General features: G+C 41.9%; 1 protein-coding gene across 1 annotated transcript; it reads left to right on the top strand.

Moving 5' to 3' along the window:
- The first annotated feature begins 1,693 nt into the window (after positions 1 to 1,693).
- Positions 1,694 to 10,581, top strand: lmx1a (LIM homeobox transcription factor 1, alpha). Its single transcript, XM_061238920.1, has 8 exons — positions 1,694 to 1,724; positions 2,114 to 2,318; positions 7,661 to 7,875; positions 8,257 to 8,423; positions 8,675 to 8,752; positions 9,082 to 9,169; positions 9,533 to 9,700; positions 10,445 to 10,581. The coding sequence occupies exons 1-8, from the start codon at positions 1,694 to 1,696 to the stop codon at positions 10,579 to 10,581; spliced, it is 1,089 nt and encodes a 362-aa protein (XP_061094904.1).
- Positions 10,582 to 16,756: the final 6,175 nt, after the last annotated feature.

The raw sequence follows: 16,756 nt of genomic DNA, 5'->3' as shown, positions 1-16,756 counted from the left end.
GACATTCCAGGTGATTACTGTTCAATCGAAAGAAGCCAAAGTTAAATCCCCCCCGACTACGGGGCAAGTTGTAACAGCTCTGTGACACGTTGTAACAGTGCGCGAAATGTTGGAAAACGGACTGGAATTGCTTTTTTAAATGGGCAAAGGTCAGTCAACGATTTCTTATCCTTTACATTTTTTTTAACCTGATAATTGTCCTGTAGAAATGGTCTATATTTTGTTTTTGCCTAACTAACCGCATTTATCACCGTTAATAGCCTATGCCATGCATGTCTCGGACGAAATCGATAAGAGCGAGTGCTATATAACACATAATAAGTGCATGGTATTGGCAACATGGTATAGCCCAATACAATGTTACATGAAAAGTTATTGGTGATGCGTAATAGGCAAGGGCATGTTTCAACACACCGTCCGTGCAGCACTCCTGCATGACTCAGTTTCTGTTAGCTCGTGTGTCAAACATATAGCCTACTATCTTATAACCGACAAGACAGTGATTTACATGATGTAGCCTACGTATATTTTGAGTCACTGTCATTCACACATCATTGGTTAATCGAAAAATACTTACATTGTTCTAAAATACATATTTGCCACTCTCGCAGGAGAACCGCGACACTTTACACAAGTGAAAACAAACACGTAATTCTTGCTCAAATGCAAGAAGCAAAATTCAGTGTTTGAACATGCCCCGTGTTAGTTTGTTCCCCGGTCTCCCCTACACAAAATTAGGGTATTTAGTATTAGACATACAATACGCTTGCTAAAAAATGTTACTAAGTTGTTGGCAAAAAGTACAAGCAGAATTATGAACATATTAACTGCCAATTACGTATGAACTTTTTTCTTCTTTTCATCTGATGGCTTGAAACCTCTGTGTCATAGCTAGTACTTTGCCCTTTAGATTCAACAATATACGGTAGACTGTAATACACTGATACCACATGTGTTTTATACTTGTGGTTTACTTAAAAAAAAAAAAAAAAATGTTTTACTTGCCTTGATATTACATTTTCACAAATAACATTTGGAGGAAATCTGTCTTAGATAACAGTCGTAGGCTACACACAATATTCCTTTAAAAAAATCATTCAATTCATTTTAAAGATGCGGACTTTATGTGTGGTCGAGCGTGTTATCTGAAGTTTTAGCCTGAACTGGCAGAGCGCACGATGGCTGGAGCAGAGATGGGAGGGGAACGCAGCAGCGGAGAAGTACTGGTGTTATGAAGAAAAGCCCTCAAACTACTTCTAGGTGGGGACGCGGGCACTCACCGCTCTGGTAGACTAAAGGGTTAATTGATAGATGGTCAATAAATAACTATGCGAGGACCAGAAAGTGCATCGCATCGGTAAAAGGCAGAACCTTTTCATGAATTTCATCTTTTCGCCAAAAACAATCCTCACCATTGAGTTAATTCGGCAATGCATCTCAATAATTGTTTCTAAACAAATTTGGAGAACTTGGATCGTTCACAGGTATGACAAAACGCTTTCTTGAGCATGAACAAAACGCGGCGAATGCAGTGTATGCAAGGCTACGTGTGATGTCTTTTCCAGTATTGCTCAGTTATTGTTACTGCATGTAAAATCATGTGAAAACGTAGCTTCATTATATAGTTGTATTTGATTCAATAATCGTTAAACGGAAGTTATTATGTGTGATTTCACAGATGTTGGGTTGTAAAATGGACGACAGTATGCCAACATCTATTGTCGGTGAGTACAAATATTAATATATAGACTAATAACGTTTGATTGTTTTACATACCTATTTCATGCTCTATTACGCAGCGTTGATGTATTTAGTTTTTTTCATTAAACTTGTTCTAATAAAAAAACACAGAACTTTTAGCTGGATAAGTTTTGGTTTAACACAACTTTTGGTTACTTAAAATTTCCTTTAAATTGCCTATATTCTAAACCAATGGTGCGGCAATGCTTGGGTCATAGCCTATTACGCATAATACATAATTTCTATATTTTACTCACAAATGAGCTTCGTTAAAGTGTTAAAGTGCCAATGCATTAATAATTTTGCGTGCGTGGGCGCGCGCGCGCGCACACACACACACATACACAAAATAGCAAGTTTCCTCAAAGTAAAGTTTTTCCGCATTTCCTGCTCGCAGATTTGACGGAGAAAGCTGTGTGTGAGGGATGTCACCGTCTCATTCGTGATAAGTACCTGCTCCGCGTCAATGACGGCTTCTGGCACGAGCGATGCGTTCATTGTGCGGCTTGCAGAGAACCACTCCAAAACACTTGCTTCCTGAAAGAGAAGAAACTTTACTGCAAACGCGACTATGCGAAGTAAGTAGTCTACCAACGTAAATATGTATTCTTTTAGAACTGTTTAATTGTTAAACATGAGCCAGTTGTTGGCCTATTTCAGAGAGTGTGATGTAGCCTAGTCAACCGGAATAGGCATTCTGACTCAAATTATGATTAGATTTTTGAAATGTATTTTTCAGTTAGACACGCATTTAGCAAGGACGCAAATTTATCTAAAACGAACGGGGGGTTATAGCCTACTTGGAAGAGGTTGTGAAAATTATTTCAGGCGTTGTTTTAGAATGGCTATGGCATAATTTTCTATAGGTTGTAACAAGAACAATCGTCACGATACAGCTAATATATATATCCATTACTGAATATTGATAAGATCATTTATGTAAAAATAATTTGATGTACTATTTCTTTAGTCTTAGAAAATAATAATATGGGCTTACATGTTTTGTTGTATTTTAAAAATTAATTGTATTTTTTAAATAGAATTAAATGATTGTGCTTCTGTATTCTCACACATACTGCAAAAAAGGCTAAGTTAGTGTTGGATCACAGCTGGCCCCTAAAACTGACAGTCACTAATCCCTATTGTTCTGTCAAGGGGTCTGCACCACATGAGCTCTTCTGGGAAGGTGGAGGATCACTTTCTATAAATTCCTTTATATTTGCAAATTAAGCATTATTCCGCCACAAGGATGAAATGCCTTAGCCTATATAATCATTACTTGGGGAACTGCGAATCATGCTTATTGGACAGATACTTGTTTTTTCATATGTGTTCATCTGTAAGTGCTGCTTAACATGTTTTTTGAATTTCCCAAATTTTCATTAATATTTTGATTATAATCAGTTCAGTTTACAAAATATGGTGCATATTTTTTGTGTGTAAGCATGAAATATGCTTACATGTCAAAATATGCCATTTGCTATAGAGACCAAATCTTTTTGAAGGTTCTGAGAAAGACCTTTGCTGGCAAAGTATTGTGTATCGACTATATATAATGTTTACACCAATTTTGAGATTGTAGTAAATCTTTTGCTTATTATTATTATACATTTACTTCAGAGTGCTTTTCACAATCGCATAACTTTCATTTTTTATTTCCACTTGCAACTACAATGAAAAGTTTTCCAATTATTATCATTTTTTTTATTGTTGCCCAGTGGCGCATATGGGCACTTTGACATGGCACCTGTCCTGACATTGAGGAGGCTTCTTTTGTCTTTTCATCAAAAGCTGCATCTTTTGTCCTTGACACGTACAGGATGACTGTGTGTGTGTGTGTGTGTGTGTGTGTGTGTGTATGCACGCATGTGTGTGTGTGTGTGTGTGTGTGTGTGCGTGCATGTGTGTGTGTGTGTGTGTGTGCGTGCATGTGTGTGTGTGTGTTGTGTGGGATGGGATGTTGGGAGGAAGTGGATATGTGTACTGTAGTCCGGGGAACTTGGCAGAGTTTCTGGAGTCAGAGCGTGGAGAAGACAAGGTGACTGCAGGAGGAAGGGGCGCACTGGGCCCAAGAATGTGAGAATGCTACCACAGACAGGGAGAGATCTGGGGGAGAGCTCAACTGACACGTTGTCAAGATGTGTTAAATTAGTGAAATCCACCGGCGTGGCAACAGCAAGCTGGGGACAGCATATGGCCATGTCAGCATGGGTCCCTTTCCCCCTCATACTGAAAATACAGCACAGAGTGGAAACAAAATTACCAAAGGATGCAGCTCCCATCATTTCTGAACGATTTAGTGACCGCCTCTGCCAAGTCCCACACCTTAGACCGGTCTCATATACAGTAGACCTTCCAAAGGCTCTTTCCGCCATCATGGCCAAGCTGTGTGGTCATGGGGGCTTGTCCATTCAGAACTGCGCCAGAGTGAAACACTCCAAGAGGTGGAAGAAAAAGCTGCATGATGACCAAGCTGTTTCATTTCCCGGACCTCAGAGGCTCTGTTGGCTTGAACGACAATAATCAAAAATGACCACTGAGTTCTTAATAAGTGCCGAGAGCCTGGCCACATGGCGGGTGGAGGGGGTGTGGAAACGCTGGGCTCCCATAGGCCCGGTACTGGGGGGGGGGGGGGTGGTGACCAGTCAGGGAAGGAGAGTGGGCCATATGTTCTGACTGGTGCTGGACCCTGCAGAAGGGGAGCTGAATGAGGCTACGGAGAGCTGGGTGTGCTGTGGCATCTGGATGGCCCAGTACCCTGGAGCCCCTTGTTCTGCAGTGGGAATGCTGCTCGCCCGACCATGAGTTATCTGACCTGACCAATTAGCCGTGTGCCCGTTGCCAAAGCCGCCTGCCCGGTAGCCACCGTGGCCCTCCTGCGAGGCTCTGGCTGCGCCTGGCACTCTGCTGCTGGCTGCGGCTCCTTAAGCAGGGTCAGCGTTCTCACCCCTCGCCCCCAGCCTCGCCTGTCTGAGAGAGGAGTGAGTGATGAACGGGCCCCGTCAGGGCTCGGCTCCTGCAGAGAGTACAGCGTGTTTACAGTGGCCGCCACTTACTGCCCATTGGTCATTCGCTAGAGCCGTGTCAATCAGAGACCCGCGTGCGCTGTACCGTCCAGCTATGTTCCATCCCGCTGTTTAAGCAGAAACGGAGCGTATTGAACATCCCGCAACTCAGAAACTAAGATGGGGAATTGAATATCGGGTTTTCCTTTGCTTCGCTCACCTAGCAAAGTGTAATGAAAAGCAATCGGCCCGTGATTTCGGCGCTGGACGTTTCGGCGTGCGTATTGCTGCCGAAGGGCTGATAAAACATGATACGGGAACAGGATCCTCGGCCGGTTACCAGACTCCCCTCCAACGGAGGCAAAAATGTAGTGCGCAACAATGGAAGCAGCGCTTGCTCTGATGTGCAGTGCGTGTATCAACCTTGAAATCAGATTGACCTTGCTTAAGCGTTCAAACTGATAAAGTCCCGTCCTCATTAAAATTTAAAGTGTAATGCCGTCGTTTGAAAGCCTCCCGTAAGTGCTCCATAGTAGAGTAGCGAGAACTGAATTCTCACAGATTTTCTTGTTAATACTCAACCACTAATGGATCTTATTTAAATTCACCATGTCCTTTTGAGTGTTTCTAGTTCAGCTCTGACTTCCTATATATCAATAACGTGAGCGGAGATATTTGAATTATTTAATATCTGGCTTCATTATGCTACGGTGGAATATTTTTAGTTTTACTGTACTTCATATAGGCCTATGACGTGCACCCTTTGACAGTGAAGCTGTAGGTAGGTAAGATATGAAATTGATAAGTCACCATGATACTGTAGTCACTCCAATTGCATCACAAAAAGATTTCTGATGAATAAATGACAGTACGAATGATCTTAATCATATCTGAGAATTAAAGGGAATTCAGGCTTCAATGTTACAGATGTATCTGTGAAGTGGGTGATTTTTCTAGAAAGCCATGCACATTTCGGTCCACTGGTCAAACCTTTTGTTAAAAATACACATACCATAAATGCTCTCGAGCAGACAACTTCAGTCAGTCAGTCTGTCTGCCGAATAGGAGCTCTTCTGGATGATTTTGGTTTCCTTGGTGTCTCTACAGCGACACTAATAAGTCAGAACAATGCTTGTCTATGGGATGTAACGTTTAACAGTCTTAGACATCTTCAATCACTTTTCAGCTTTGTATTTGATAAACATAGTTTTTATTGTACTGTGCTGTGTTTCTTATCAGAATTATATCTTGTCACCATGTATTACATAAACTATGTTCCAAACAATGTAGTTTACTTTTTAATACATATACCCTAAATATTTTCCCATTTCAGTGTGATAAACATCATGTTTTGAATATTATTTATTTTCTCACACAAAAATTGTCATTATAATCAATTAGAACAAGCATTCAGTTTCACGAAAATCTGTGGGTTTCACCCGTGTTAAAACAAACACCATTTTGAACCATGAAGGAATGGCAGAGAAGCTAGAATGAGATAAACAAATGTGAAACTATTGAAGAGAGGACAATGAACATGAGGCTGTGTTGGCTCCTTTTGTTTTTGTTTAGTTAAGTAGAGTTAAGATAATACCGTGGATCAGCCGGCCCCACAGGACGCTTAATTCTTCCCCTGACTGGAGCCATGACATGCAGAGTTTCATTCTCCCGACTCCGTGGGGCTGCAGCCCCGGACACGGCAGCCAGAAATCACTCATAGTTTTGGGGGCTTAGTCCAACTTTGGTTGCCAGGTGCTAAAACGTACACTTGCCTCTCACTAAGGGGCCGGAGGGAGGCAGAGGGCCCTGTCAGAAACTCAAATGAAAGAGCACAACTCAGCAACATTCCAGACACTGCCAATATACTGCCACCAGCACTGCAATGGGGAGCACCAGCAGAGCACAGGTCTGCAGTCCGTCAACTTTGACGTATAATTAATGCGCTCATGTTTATTTTCAGAGATTGATTTAAGCAAACGTGAAAATGAAAGAAACAATGTTTCAGTAGAAAAATACTAACTCTTAATTTTGTGGTGAATCAAAGTTAAAGGCAAATGTTGATGAAATCTAGGTCACAGTCTCCGTTAATGTGCTTTGACTGTTCACATACGGTACTGTACCACTGCCACGTCAACACTTAAAGACTCACATCCTATTACAATTGACATTTGTTACGGTAATAAAAAAAAAATTACCTACGAATATTAGATTTGTAAAATACAACCTCTTTTGTTGTTTTCTGATTTGGGAAAATAATCCAAAGCTTACGGTGACATTGTTAAAGTGCTAATGAAAAGGCTGAATAATAGGACAATGTTAAACTGAACAGTAACTTTATGTCTTTTATGTAATGTACACAAAATCCAAATTGGTCTGGAATTTAACGTTATCCTTTTTTTAAAGTAGGTTCTTCAGTGGTGTAGCTCTAATAGAACCTCCACATGATTAGACCCTCCACACTTGAATGTATTCCCTATAGTAATTTGATTCACTCCATCACACAATGATGTTTCCCTTATAGTAATTCAGTTTGATTAAACCCATCACACAATGTTTCTCCTATAGTAGTCCAATCTGATTAAACCCTTCACTCAGTGATGTTTTCCCTACAGTAATCCAGACTGATTAAACCTTTCACACAGCGGTATAGCCCCTATAGAGAACTAGCTTAATTACTCTCTTCACGCTGTGCTATGGCATCTGTAGTAGTCTGGTTTGATTTAACCCGTCAGACAGTGGTGTGGCTGCTATACATTAGTTGTCCAGTTCTATTAGACCCTCAACACAGTGCACTAGCCCCAACAGAATCACAGCCTGCTTAGACTTTTCATGTGGTGGTGTATCTTAGCTCCTCACTGAATATGTTCAGTCCCCTCACGCGGTAGCTCTGACACGTCTTGTCCTTCCTGTTCCAGCTTGATCGCGGTGCGGTGTCACGGGTGTGCGGAGGTCATTGCGCCGGCGGAGCTGGTGATGCGTGCTCGCGAGGCGGTGTACCACCTGCGCTGCTTTCGCTGCTGCGTGTGCGCATGCCAGCTGCAGAAGGGAGACCACTGCGTGCTGAGAGAGGGGCAGCTGCTCTGCGCCAGGGACTACGAGGGACTGGCCAGCCCCACCAGCTCCGACTCAGGTACCCCACCACCCTCATCACTGCTGTCAGCACCTGCTGGGCAAGCCAAAGGTCATCAACTGCTGAACTGAACTTTGAAGGCCCACTACACTGCACGCAAACTGCCTGGTGCGCACTGCGCTTAAGGTGCCTACTGCAGTGGCTTCACTTAGATGTGTTGCCTTGTAAGGCCTAACCAAATCCTGGTACATTACTTGGAAACCTGTGAATTTATGAGAATAGCAATTATGCAATAATATGAGGTATTTATGTTGTCAGTGCATTTGTCCTCCATTATATACCACAAGTTCCTTTCAAGTTATTATCATGGGCTTCACATACGGTTATGTAGGTTGTCCGTATCAGGTGGCCAGCTCGCTCACTGCAGTCCCTATCTCTCAGGTAAAAGTGATGAAGAAGAGGATGAGCCAGAGAAGACAGCCAGCGGGGGTAACGGGGTGGAAGACGCAGACCATAAGCGCCCCAAACGTCCCCGCACTATCCTGACCACCCAGCAGAGACGTGCCTTCAAAGCCTCTTTTGAGGTCTCCTCCAAGCCCTGTCGAAAGGTGGGAACAATTGCCTGTGGAAGTTAGATGGGTATTATGGATACCGTGTGCAGCATTGTGGATTTTGTGCACTTATTAATTATTTCCAGAGTAGATGAATTGGTTTTGTGTGTAACGTTATTGGAATCAGTTGAACTCATGTAAATGGAAAGCACAAGAAGTTGGGAAAGGTAAGAAGTAATTGTTCTACAGGCTGGAAATTTGCTTGCAATGTCAAACCATGAAGGTCACATTTCTCTCTGATTTTGAAGGTAAGGGAGACTTTGGCAGCAGAGACTGGCCTAAGTGTACGAGTGGTGCAGGTTTGGTTCCAGAATCAAAGAGCTAAGGTAAGGTGATGCCTTATCATGTTACTCCTTCCCATTAATACAATATACAAAGGAACTCATTTTACAGCATGTGACACAGCCATATTCTATTATTGACTAAAAGTATGAGACATTCACTGATTCACTAAATATAAAGGACATCGGTGCCTGAGTATTTTTTCATTTTTACTATCAATAGTATACTGTTTTGAAATGAGCATTGAGCATTCCGTGGCAGTGTTTATGTAAAAAACACTGCCATGTTAGCCCACTAAACATCTGTCCTATTTCTTCTTTAGAGACTAAAGAAAGTGTGTTACTGAGTTTTTATCTTGTTTTAATTTTTGCAGATGAAGAAACTGGCCAGGCGACAGCAGCAGCAGCAGCAACAGCAGCAACAACCACAGGATCCACACAATCCCCAAAATCTGCATGCAGGTATCCAAATGTTTCATACAGTGTCAGGGGTTGGAAACTGTTTTTATTCCACAACTATAGTCAAGCAACTAAATAAATTGTGAGGTAAAATAGAGGAAAATCTATAAATGCAATAAATGAGGTGAAATGCGGGTGGCTATCTGCTGAAGGTATCCACTGTTTTCATTCTACTGCATAAAAAACTCTATGAGAGCTCTTATTTTATAAACCCTCCAAAGGTCCATTAGTGTTGAGAAGAGCCTGCTTCATGGTCTGTTTAAGCAGCATTTACGTGTGACAGCAAGTTCTCTAAAAACCATTGGTAGACCCAGTGTTCCAAGGTTGTGGATTGTAGTGTACATGTTACTATGCCTCGTCCCCAAGTGTCCTCGTGTGGCAGTCTAAACCCTGAGATGGATGGTCTGAGCTCGTACCCAGGGCTGCAGCCACAGCAGCAGATCATCACCCTGGAACAGCAAGTTTATAAGATGGACCCCTTTCGACAGGGCCTCACCCCACCTCAGATGCCAGGGGACCACATGCATCCATACGGTAATAGATTTCAAAGGCTATTTCACCCTGCTGAATTGTTAATCTATTTGCAGTGTACTGGAGGTGTGTCGTCATCTTCTAGAGTTCATCTACAGAAGGAACGACCGATTCGGTCGACTGTCTCTAACACTGTGTCATGCTTATTGGACAGGCCACCATATAGAGTGTTACAGTGATGATGTATTTTTGTAGGCCAACCCAACAGTTTTGTCCACCATGGGTACCCACGGTAGGATTCCCATGCTTTTTTTAAATATAAGGTTTGTGGTTAACATAGGATTAAGAGTATTTCATGTTTCGTTCTACGAGTTCCATTACATCCATTTATGTCTCAACCGAGTTTTTCTATGCTGTTATGTGTTTTAAAAAAGCAAGTTGCTAACAAGTTGCTACATTACAACAACCATTATATTTCGCTTGCCAAAACATTTGATAGATAACATGTCACAGTTTTATATTTTCAATTTGGCTGGATACCAGAGTACTAATTCAGTCTGCAGTCACTAGTGCTGCGATCTGAGATCTAGTCCTTGAGTGTGAGGACAAATCCTGGTAAAAGTAGAAGGTGACAGTTCAGAAGGTCTGCTGCTCTAACTGCAGCTGGTGCAGTGTCTTATTCAACCACTGTGGGCACAGACTGAGGACAGTCAAAAACAGACCCAAGTCCTTTCTGTTATTGTGAGACCATTGTATATGGCACAATGGTGTGATAAACCCAGTGCACTGAAATCTTTGTGTTCACAGGCAGTGAAGGCCTTTACGGCGAGATGGATGGGAACTCGATCTGCCATCTTGGAGATTGCTTGTCATCCACAGATGCCTCTCGTCTCAACCCCATTGACCGTCTCTACTCAATGCAAGACTCTTACTTTACCTCCTGAGTCAGTTCCATAGCAAGTGCAGAACATCTCCTGAGCCTTAGTACATAGCACTAAAGGAGGCAGCCATTTTGCCTGTAAACTGAACACTACTTCCAATCTATAGCACAAACATGCATGTATGCACATACACACATTCACAAATTCAAACGCACACATACAGTGAGCTCCAAAAAGCCATAATGTTTGGTACGATATGGGTCTGTACTCCACTTTTTTAGACTTGTAATCAGTCAATTCACATGTGGTTAAAGTGCAGATTCGTAGCTTTTATAAAGGGTTTTTGAATACACTTTAGTTTCATCATGTGGAAATTGCAGTACTTTTATACATAGACCCCCCCCCCCCCCTTCCTTTTGGGCGATGTTTGGGGACAAGTGGCTTCATATGAATTTCTTAGTCTGGTGTGTTTGACTGCTTATTGCTGTTAATATCTTGATTCTAGGCTTTTGATTACCTTTGGATTCTGTTACTGGTGTTTGTCAAGATGAGGACCATGGTTGTGCCAGAGAGATTCAAGGAAGCCATTATGAGGCTTAGAAATAAGAAAAAAACTGTCAGCGACATAGGCCAAACAATAGACTTGCCAAAAGAAGCAGTTTGAAGCATTATTAAGAAAGAGAGCACTGGTGATCTCAGTAAGTGATCGCACAGGGACTGGTAGGTCAAGGAAGACCTCTACAGTTAAGGACAAAAGTATTCTCACTGTAATGAAGAAAAACAGATCCAACAGATCAGTGACTACGGACCGTAGAAGACTCAACAAACGAACTATAGGAGATATACTGTAAGACGCAAACCACCAGTTAGCTGCAAAAACAGGATGGCCAGGTTATAGTTTGATAAGAAGTACCTCATAGAGTCTGCAGAGTTCTGTAAAAAGGTCATGTGGACAGATGAGACAAAGATTCACTTGTATCAGATTGATGGCAAGAGCAAAATGTGGAGGCCAAAAGGAACTGGCCAATATCCAAAGCATCCCCCTCATCTGTGAAATGTGGTGGGGGTGTTATGGTTTCGGCATGTATGGCTGCCACAGGTACTAGCTCACTTGTCTTCATTCAGTTCAACTGCTGATGGTACAGAAGCTCACCTTCAAGCAAATGCCTCTAAACTCCTTGGATGAGGCAGTGATCCCAAACACTGCGAAAGCAATAACTCATTTTTCAAAGTCAAAAACTGGAAAATTCTTGACTGGCCATGCCATTCACCTGAACTGAATCTAACTGAACATGCATTTCCTCTGCTTAAGATGGCCACAGTACAGACCTGGCAGAGCCCCGCCAATGAAGATAATCAACACCTGGTGATGTCTATGGGCCGCAGACTTCAAACAGTCCTTACATGCAAAGGATATGTCCCAAATATTATGTTGCCCTGAAATGGGGGGGGGGGAGTATAAAAAAGTGCTGTCGTTTTCTGCATGGTGAAACCAAATTATAAAAAATACTTTTAAATAAAGACTGAGAATATGCACTTTAACCACATGTGAACGGTTTGCTTACAAATCTAAATTTTTGGAATAGAGAGCTCAATCAGGAAAAACTATACCATTTGCCCAAATATTATGGATCTCACTGTACAAATGCATATCTACATGCAGACCCAGAAACACAGAGGCACACACACACACATATACTCACAGATTCACTGTTTCCACAGCTGTGTTAAAAGATCAAGGCAAAAGCCACTGCACTGCTAAAAGACAGTTGAAGAAAAATATTCAGGCTGAAGAAAAAAATACTATTAACAAGAGCAATACATGGTTTATTCCTCATTTTTCAGTACAGGGTTAATACACATACAACATTGGTGAAAATTCTTTAGTAATGCTATACTTTAACAAATGAAAAAATAATAGCTGAATAATATTTGTATTGTCCTCATGAAAAACAATATGAGCTTGTTCTTTCTTGAAATTCTGTTTCAGTAATAACCTGTGATTCAAAGGGGCCAGGATTACTTAAGCCTTAAAATATGCCCGTCAATTCACCTGTTTTCTCTTTGACCACTGTGCAGCAAGCTCCGCATGTCCGGAACACAACAGAAAATGTACCATGGTGTAAATAAGTTGTGTATTTATTAACTTTGTTGTGGGATGTTGGCGAAAAGCACTCAAAAACAAATAAATGACTGACACGAATAGAGATCATGAATGGCGCTATTCTTTTGAAACTGCTGCTGGGCTGCGTCCATACTGGCTTCCTGAATTTCCCCAGTCGGCTGTGCCGTCTGCGAGACAGCTGACCTGTTACCGACAGTCGGGCATTCCATCCTGCGAGAGCACATGAGTCAGGCGACGTCCCGCGCTGTCACCTGAGAGCGAGGTCCGTCACAGTCGGAGAGGCAGCCGCACGCTCAAGCCCTGTCCCGCAGGTAACCCAACGCCGACGCGGTAATGCGCAGAGCAGCCGTCTGTGACTGAGAGGGGACAGCAGAGATGCTGGCCAGATAGGAGGCCAAGGTCAGGTCAGAACACAGACGTCCTGCTCCCTGGGGCTTTGCTGCATCCTGGCGGGAAGATCGTCGAGCGCCAATTACATGTCGTCCTGTGTTACTTGATTTAAACGCGTCAATCCAGGAAACACGTCAACGTGCCAACCCTCCCATAGGTTTAAAATGTGTTTTATACTTCACTGTGGTTGTCCGGGAGTTGTGTGTGCGTTGCCAGTGTTTGGGGAATAAATGGACGTCTAAGCCTGAGCCTCTGTGTGGAGCAGTCTAGAAACTGAGAAATAGCAACAGCCTCTTCTGGTGTAGGCTGGTGCGGACACCATTTTATCAGCACAGTCTCAAAGCTGTTATCAAAAAAGTTTCCTGTATACTAAAGTCGAAAAGGAGAGGTACTTCTCTTCAGATGAAAAGTTCAAAGGGCCCAACAGGAATATTACTGCCATGTCGATAGAGCATCGGTGAAGATCACATCCGGCCGGCCATCATGAAGGGTAACATTGTACTTGCGGCGGTCAAAGGGCGGAGCCGCATTTTTGAGCACTCCCTCCGCAGGGACCACCCAGGCACGGGGGGCCGGATCGCGCTGCTGGAATGCTGTTCTGATACTGGGCTTCAGAGGCAGGGACTGAAAGCTGTGGCAGAGTAAATGCTTGGTATGACACTCAAATATGAAGCTCATAATCAGCATTGCCTCCCTGCCCTGGCTGTGAACCCATTCGTTTCATCTCACGTTTCTGAGCCTGAAATCAGACCTTACAGGTAAGACTGCAATTCATTGGTCAGGAACAATCTGACTGTCTGTCGCTGCGGTATGTCGCTGCCAGGCAGGGTCACAGTACAGCAGTCTGGTGGAGCAGCTCCACTTAAACACAATGGCTTCTCATATTATGGAAACACATACATTTTTATCCATGGACAAGCTGATATTTGTGTACAATCTGTAGCTATGAAGAGTGTTTTTTCCTTAGTGTTTTGAGTTTGTTACCACACTTCAGAATGTATCACCTCACGTGCAGGTCGGTGAAGAAGTTTCCAATAAATCAACAGTACACTGACACAGCAGGGACCAATAACCTCATTATTATTTTGAAAATAACCAAGCAGCCTCCCGTCTGTTGATCAGTTATTTATTGCACTTCCTGTGCCAGCCGTGGGCCACAAACCCTCTGTCTTGTAACTGGTGTAATTGGCATCACGCTGCTTCAGAGCAGAGACAGATGAGCCCATTTTGTAAAAGCATCCCAACAGGATATTTTCATAATTATACATTAGTAGCCAGATACTTATGAATATTTCAGCCCCATATCATTTGTTGAATCGGTCATTTCGAAATGTTGCTTCCTTAGGGCAGGTATAGGAATCTATTCAACATATAGTATGCAGTTGATTGCCTTTGGAGACTATTATTGTCGTTTGTCAACATGAGGACCACAGTTGTGCCAATGACTGTCAAAGAAGCCATTATAAGGCTAAGAAGTACTCACAGTCTGTCTTGATCAAAACAACACCATTTTGGCAGTAAAATGCTATTGATTCATCTCCACTCGTTTTACAGTAGGACACAATCCTGGTCTCGGCAAATGCCGGAAAAAGAATGACCTAATATGAGTAAAAATATTGTTGCTTTAAATATCAACAAAAACTTTACATTGTGAGGGTGCTCACTGAAGTATCTACTGGAGCAAGCAGGTGCAGGATAAAAAAAACTGTTGTGCAGTATCTGTAACCCTGCTGAAAAAACTATCAGCTATCCTAACGGCTTTAAAAGTGCTTCAAAGAGCTAAGATAAATATGTCACAAACATATTCAAAGAGAGAACAGGAGTAATAATTGGACAAAATTGGGGATGCTATGCTGCAGTTTCTATTGTTGTTCGACAGTGAATAAACAAAGTGTCAAACAACCAGATAGCTATTTTGGGAATTCACATTTAAGGTTATTGTAGCTACAGAATGGTAGTATAAGGTCAGACATTGACAGCAGCATCAGAATAGCCTACATTGTATTCTACTTGGCAAAAGGTGTGCAGAAGCATTGGACGGTGCTTCATCCCACAGCAAGACAATAATCCAAAACATACACCATCTCTTTCTTCTTAATGATGTTTTTTATTTCTCAGCCTCATAATGACTTCCCTGACTTTCATTGGTGCAACTCTGATCCTCCTGTTGTCCTTTTGACAATTGCCAATAATAGACTCCATAGCAATCAAAAGCCAAGAATCAAGAGGAGATACTAAAATCTGTCTTATGCCTGCACTAAGGACTCGATCAAATACACACGGATAATCAGAAACAGATGAGAAGTCCAATTATTTTTGGTCCCATAAAATGGGGGACTATGTATAAAATGGAATGTAATTCTTACACAGATCACCCAATATGAATGTCCAGTAAATACCCTCAAATTAAAGGTGACAGTCTGCTTTAACCTCATATTCATCACTTCATTTCAAATCCAATGTACAGTAGTACAGAGCCAAGAGAACAATTTGTACCAATATCCAAATACTTATGGACTGCACTGTATATAGCCAGGTCAGCTGGTTGACCAGCTAAAATACTCAGAAACACAGTTTAAGCCAGCTTGACCCACTTAGGCTGATTTAAGAGGGACGTCAGCTGGGCAGTAACATGTTTTGTTGGAAAATCTCCATTATGGCAATGGAAGTGACCTGCCCGGGTGACCATTGACATGAAGTTGGTGCAGACCTGAAACAACTGACTATATCTTCAGTTCTCCATGAAGGTAGGCAGTCACTACTTGACCGAGTCCTCAGTGGCGACTAGCCAGAAATATGATTCATGGCAAAGACAGGGTACAGGAGGCCAGCAGGCAGCCTGCCCAGAGCACCCCCTTATCCTGCAAAAAGGGATGCATGGATCTGAGCCCCTCTTTGGATAAAAAAAACTAATGCTGAAAAATACTTTGCTCTCTAAGTCACAAGCTAAAAAGTTTAATTAAATATTTTCACAGTACGTTTTGTTCCGTGTGACTTGGACTTGACCCATAAACCAAATGCATGTCCCTGTTATGTGTAACCACTCATGAATACATTTAAGTTGCTCAACACAAGGTACAGATTTGTCAAATCATATACTGAAGAACAATGAAGTGCATTTACTTTATTTAATGTCAGCAAACACATCAAGATTTCAATGATTCACATTTTCATCTGCAAACTCTACCATGCGCAGAATATACATTTAATTGACTTACAGTACATCATTTTCTTTTAATTTCATTATTCACAGTGATCAACATTATTATTTTCAGATCAGATCATAGCCTACATGTTTATTACAATCCATAGCTAATTAGGCAGTGCATATGCTATATTTCTATTGAATAATTTCCCGATTTACTTGTGATTGCTTGTAATTTGCTGCCATCTATCTACTTGTTCTATTAACTAAAGCACTTTTACTAGCTGAACTAACTTGCTGCCATTTTTCTAATCAATGCTGGCATGCCCATTCATTCTTATACACTCACCAAACACTTTATTAGGAAAATGTTTACTTTAATACACCTACTTATTCATGTGATTACCTAATCAGTCAATTGTGTGGCAGCAGTGCAATGCATACAATCACATACATACAGGTCAGTTAATGTTCACATCAACCATCAGAATGGGGAAATAAGCAAAGTCTAAGCTAACTGTGAACATGTACATTACATGTATGTTTATATCCTTCAGCAAAAACACCTCCCATTTGCA

The sequence above is a fragment of the Conger conger genome, chromosome 4 (assembly GCF_963514075.1).
Source record: "Conger conger chromosome 4, fConCon1.1, whole genome shotgun sequence".
Taxonomy (NCBI): Eukaryota; Metazoa; Chordata; class Actinopteri; order Anguilliformes; family Congridae; genus Conger; species Conger conger.
This window is presented reverse-complemented; position numbering and strand designations above follow the sequence as displayed.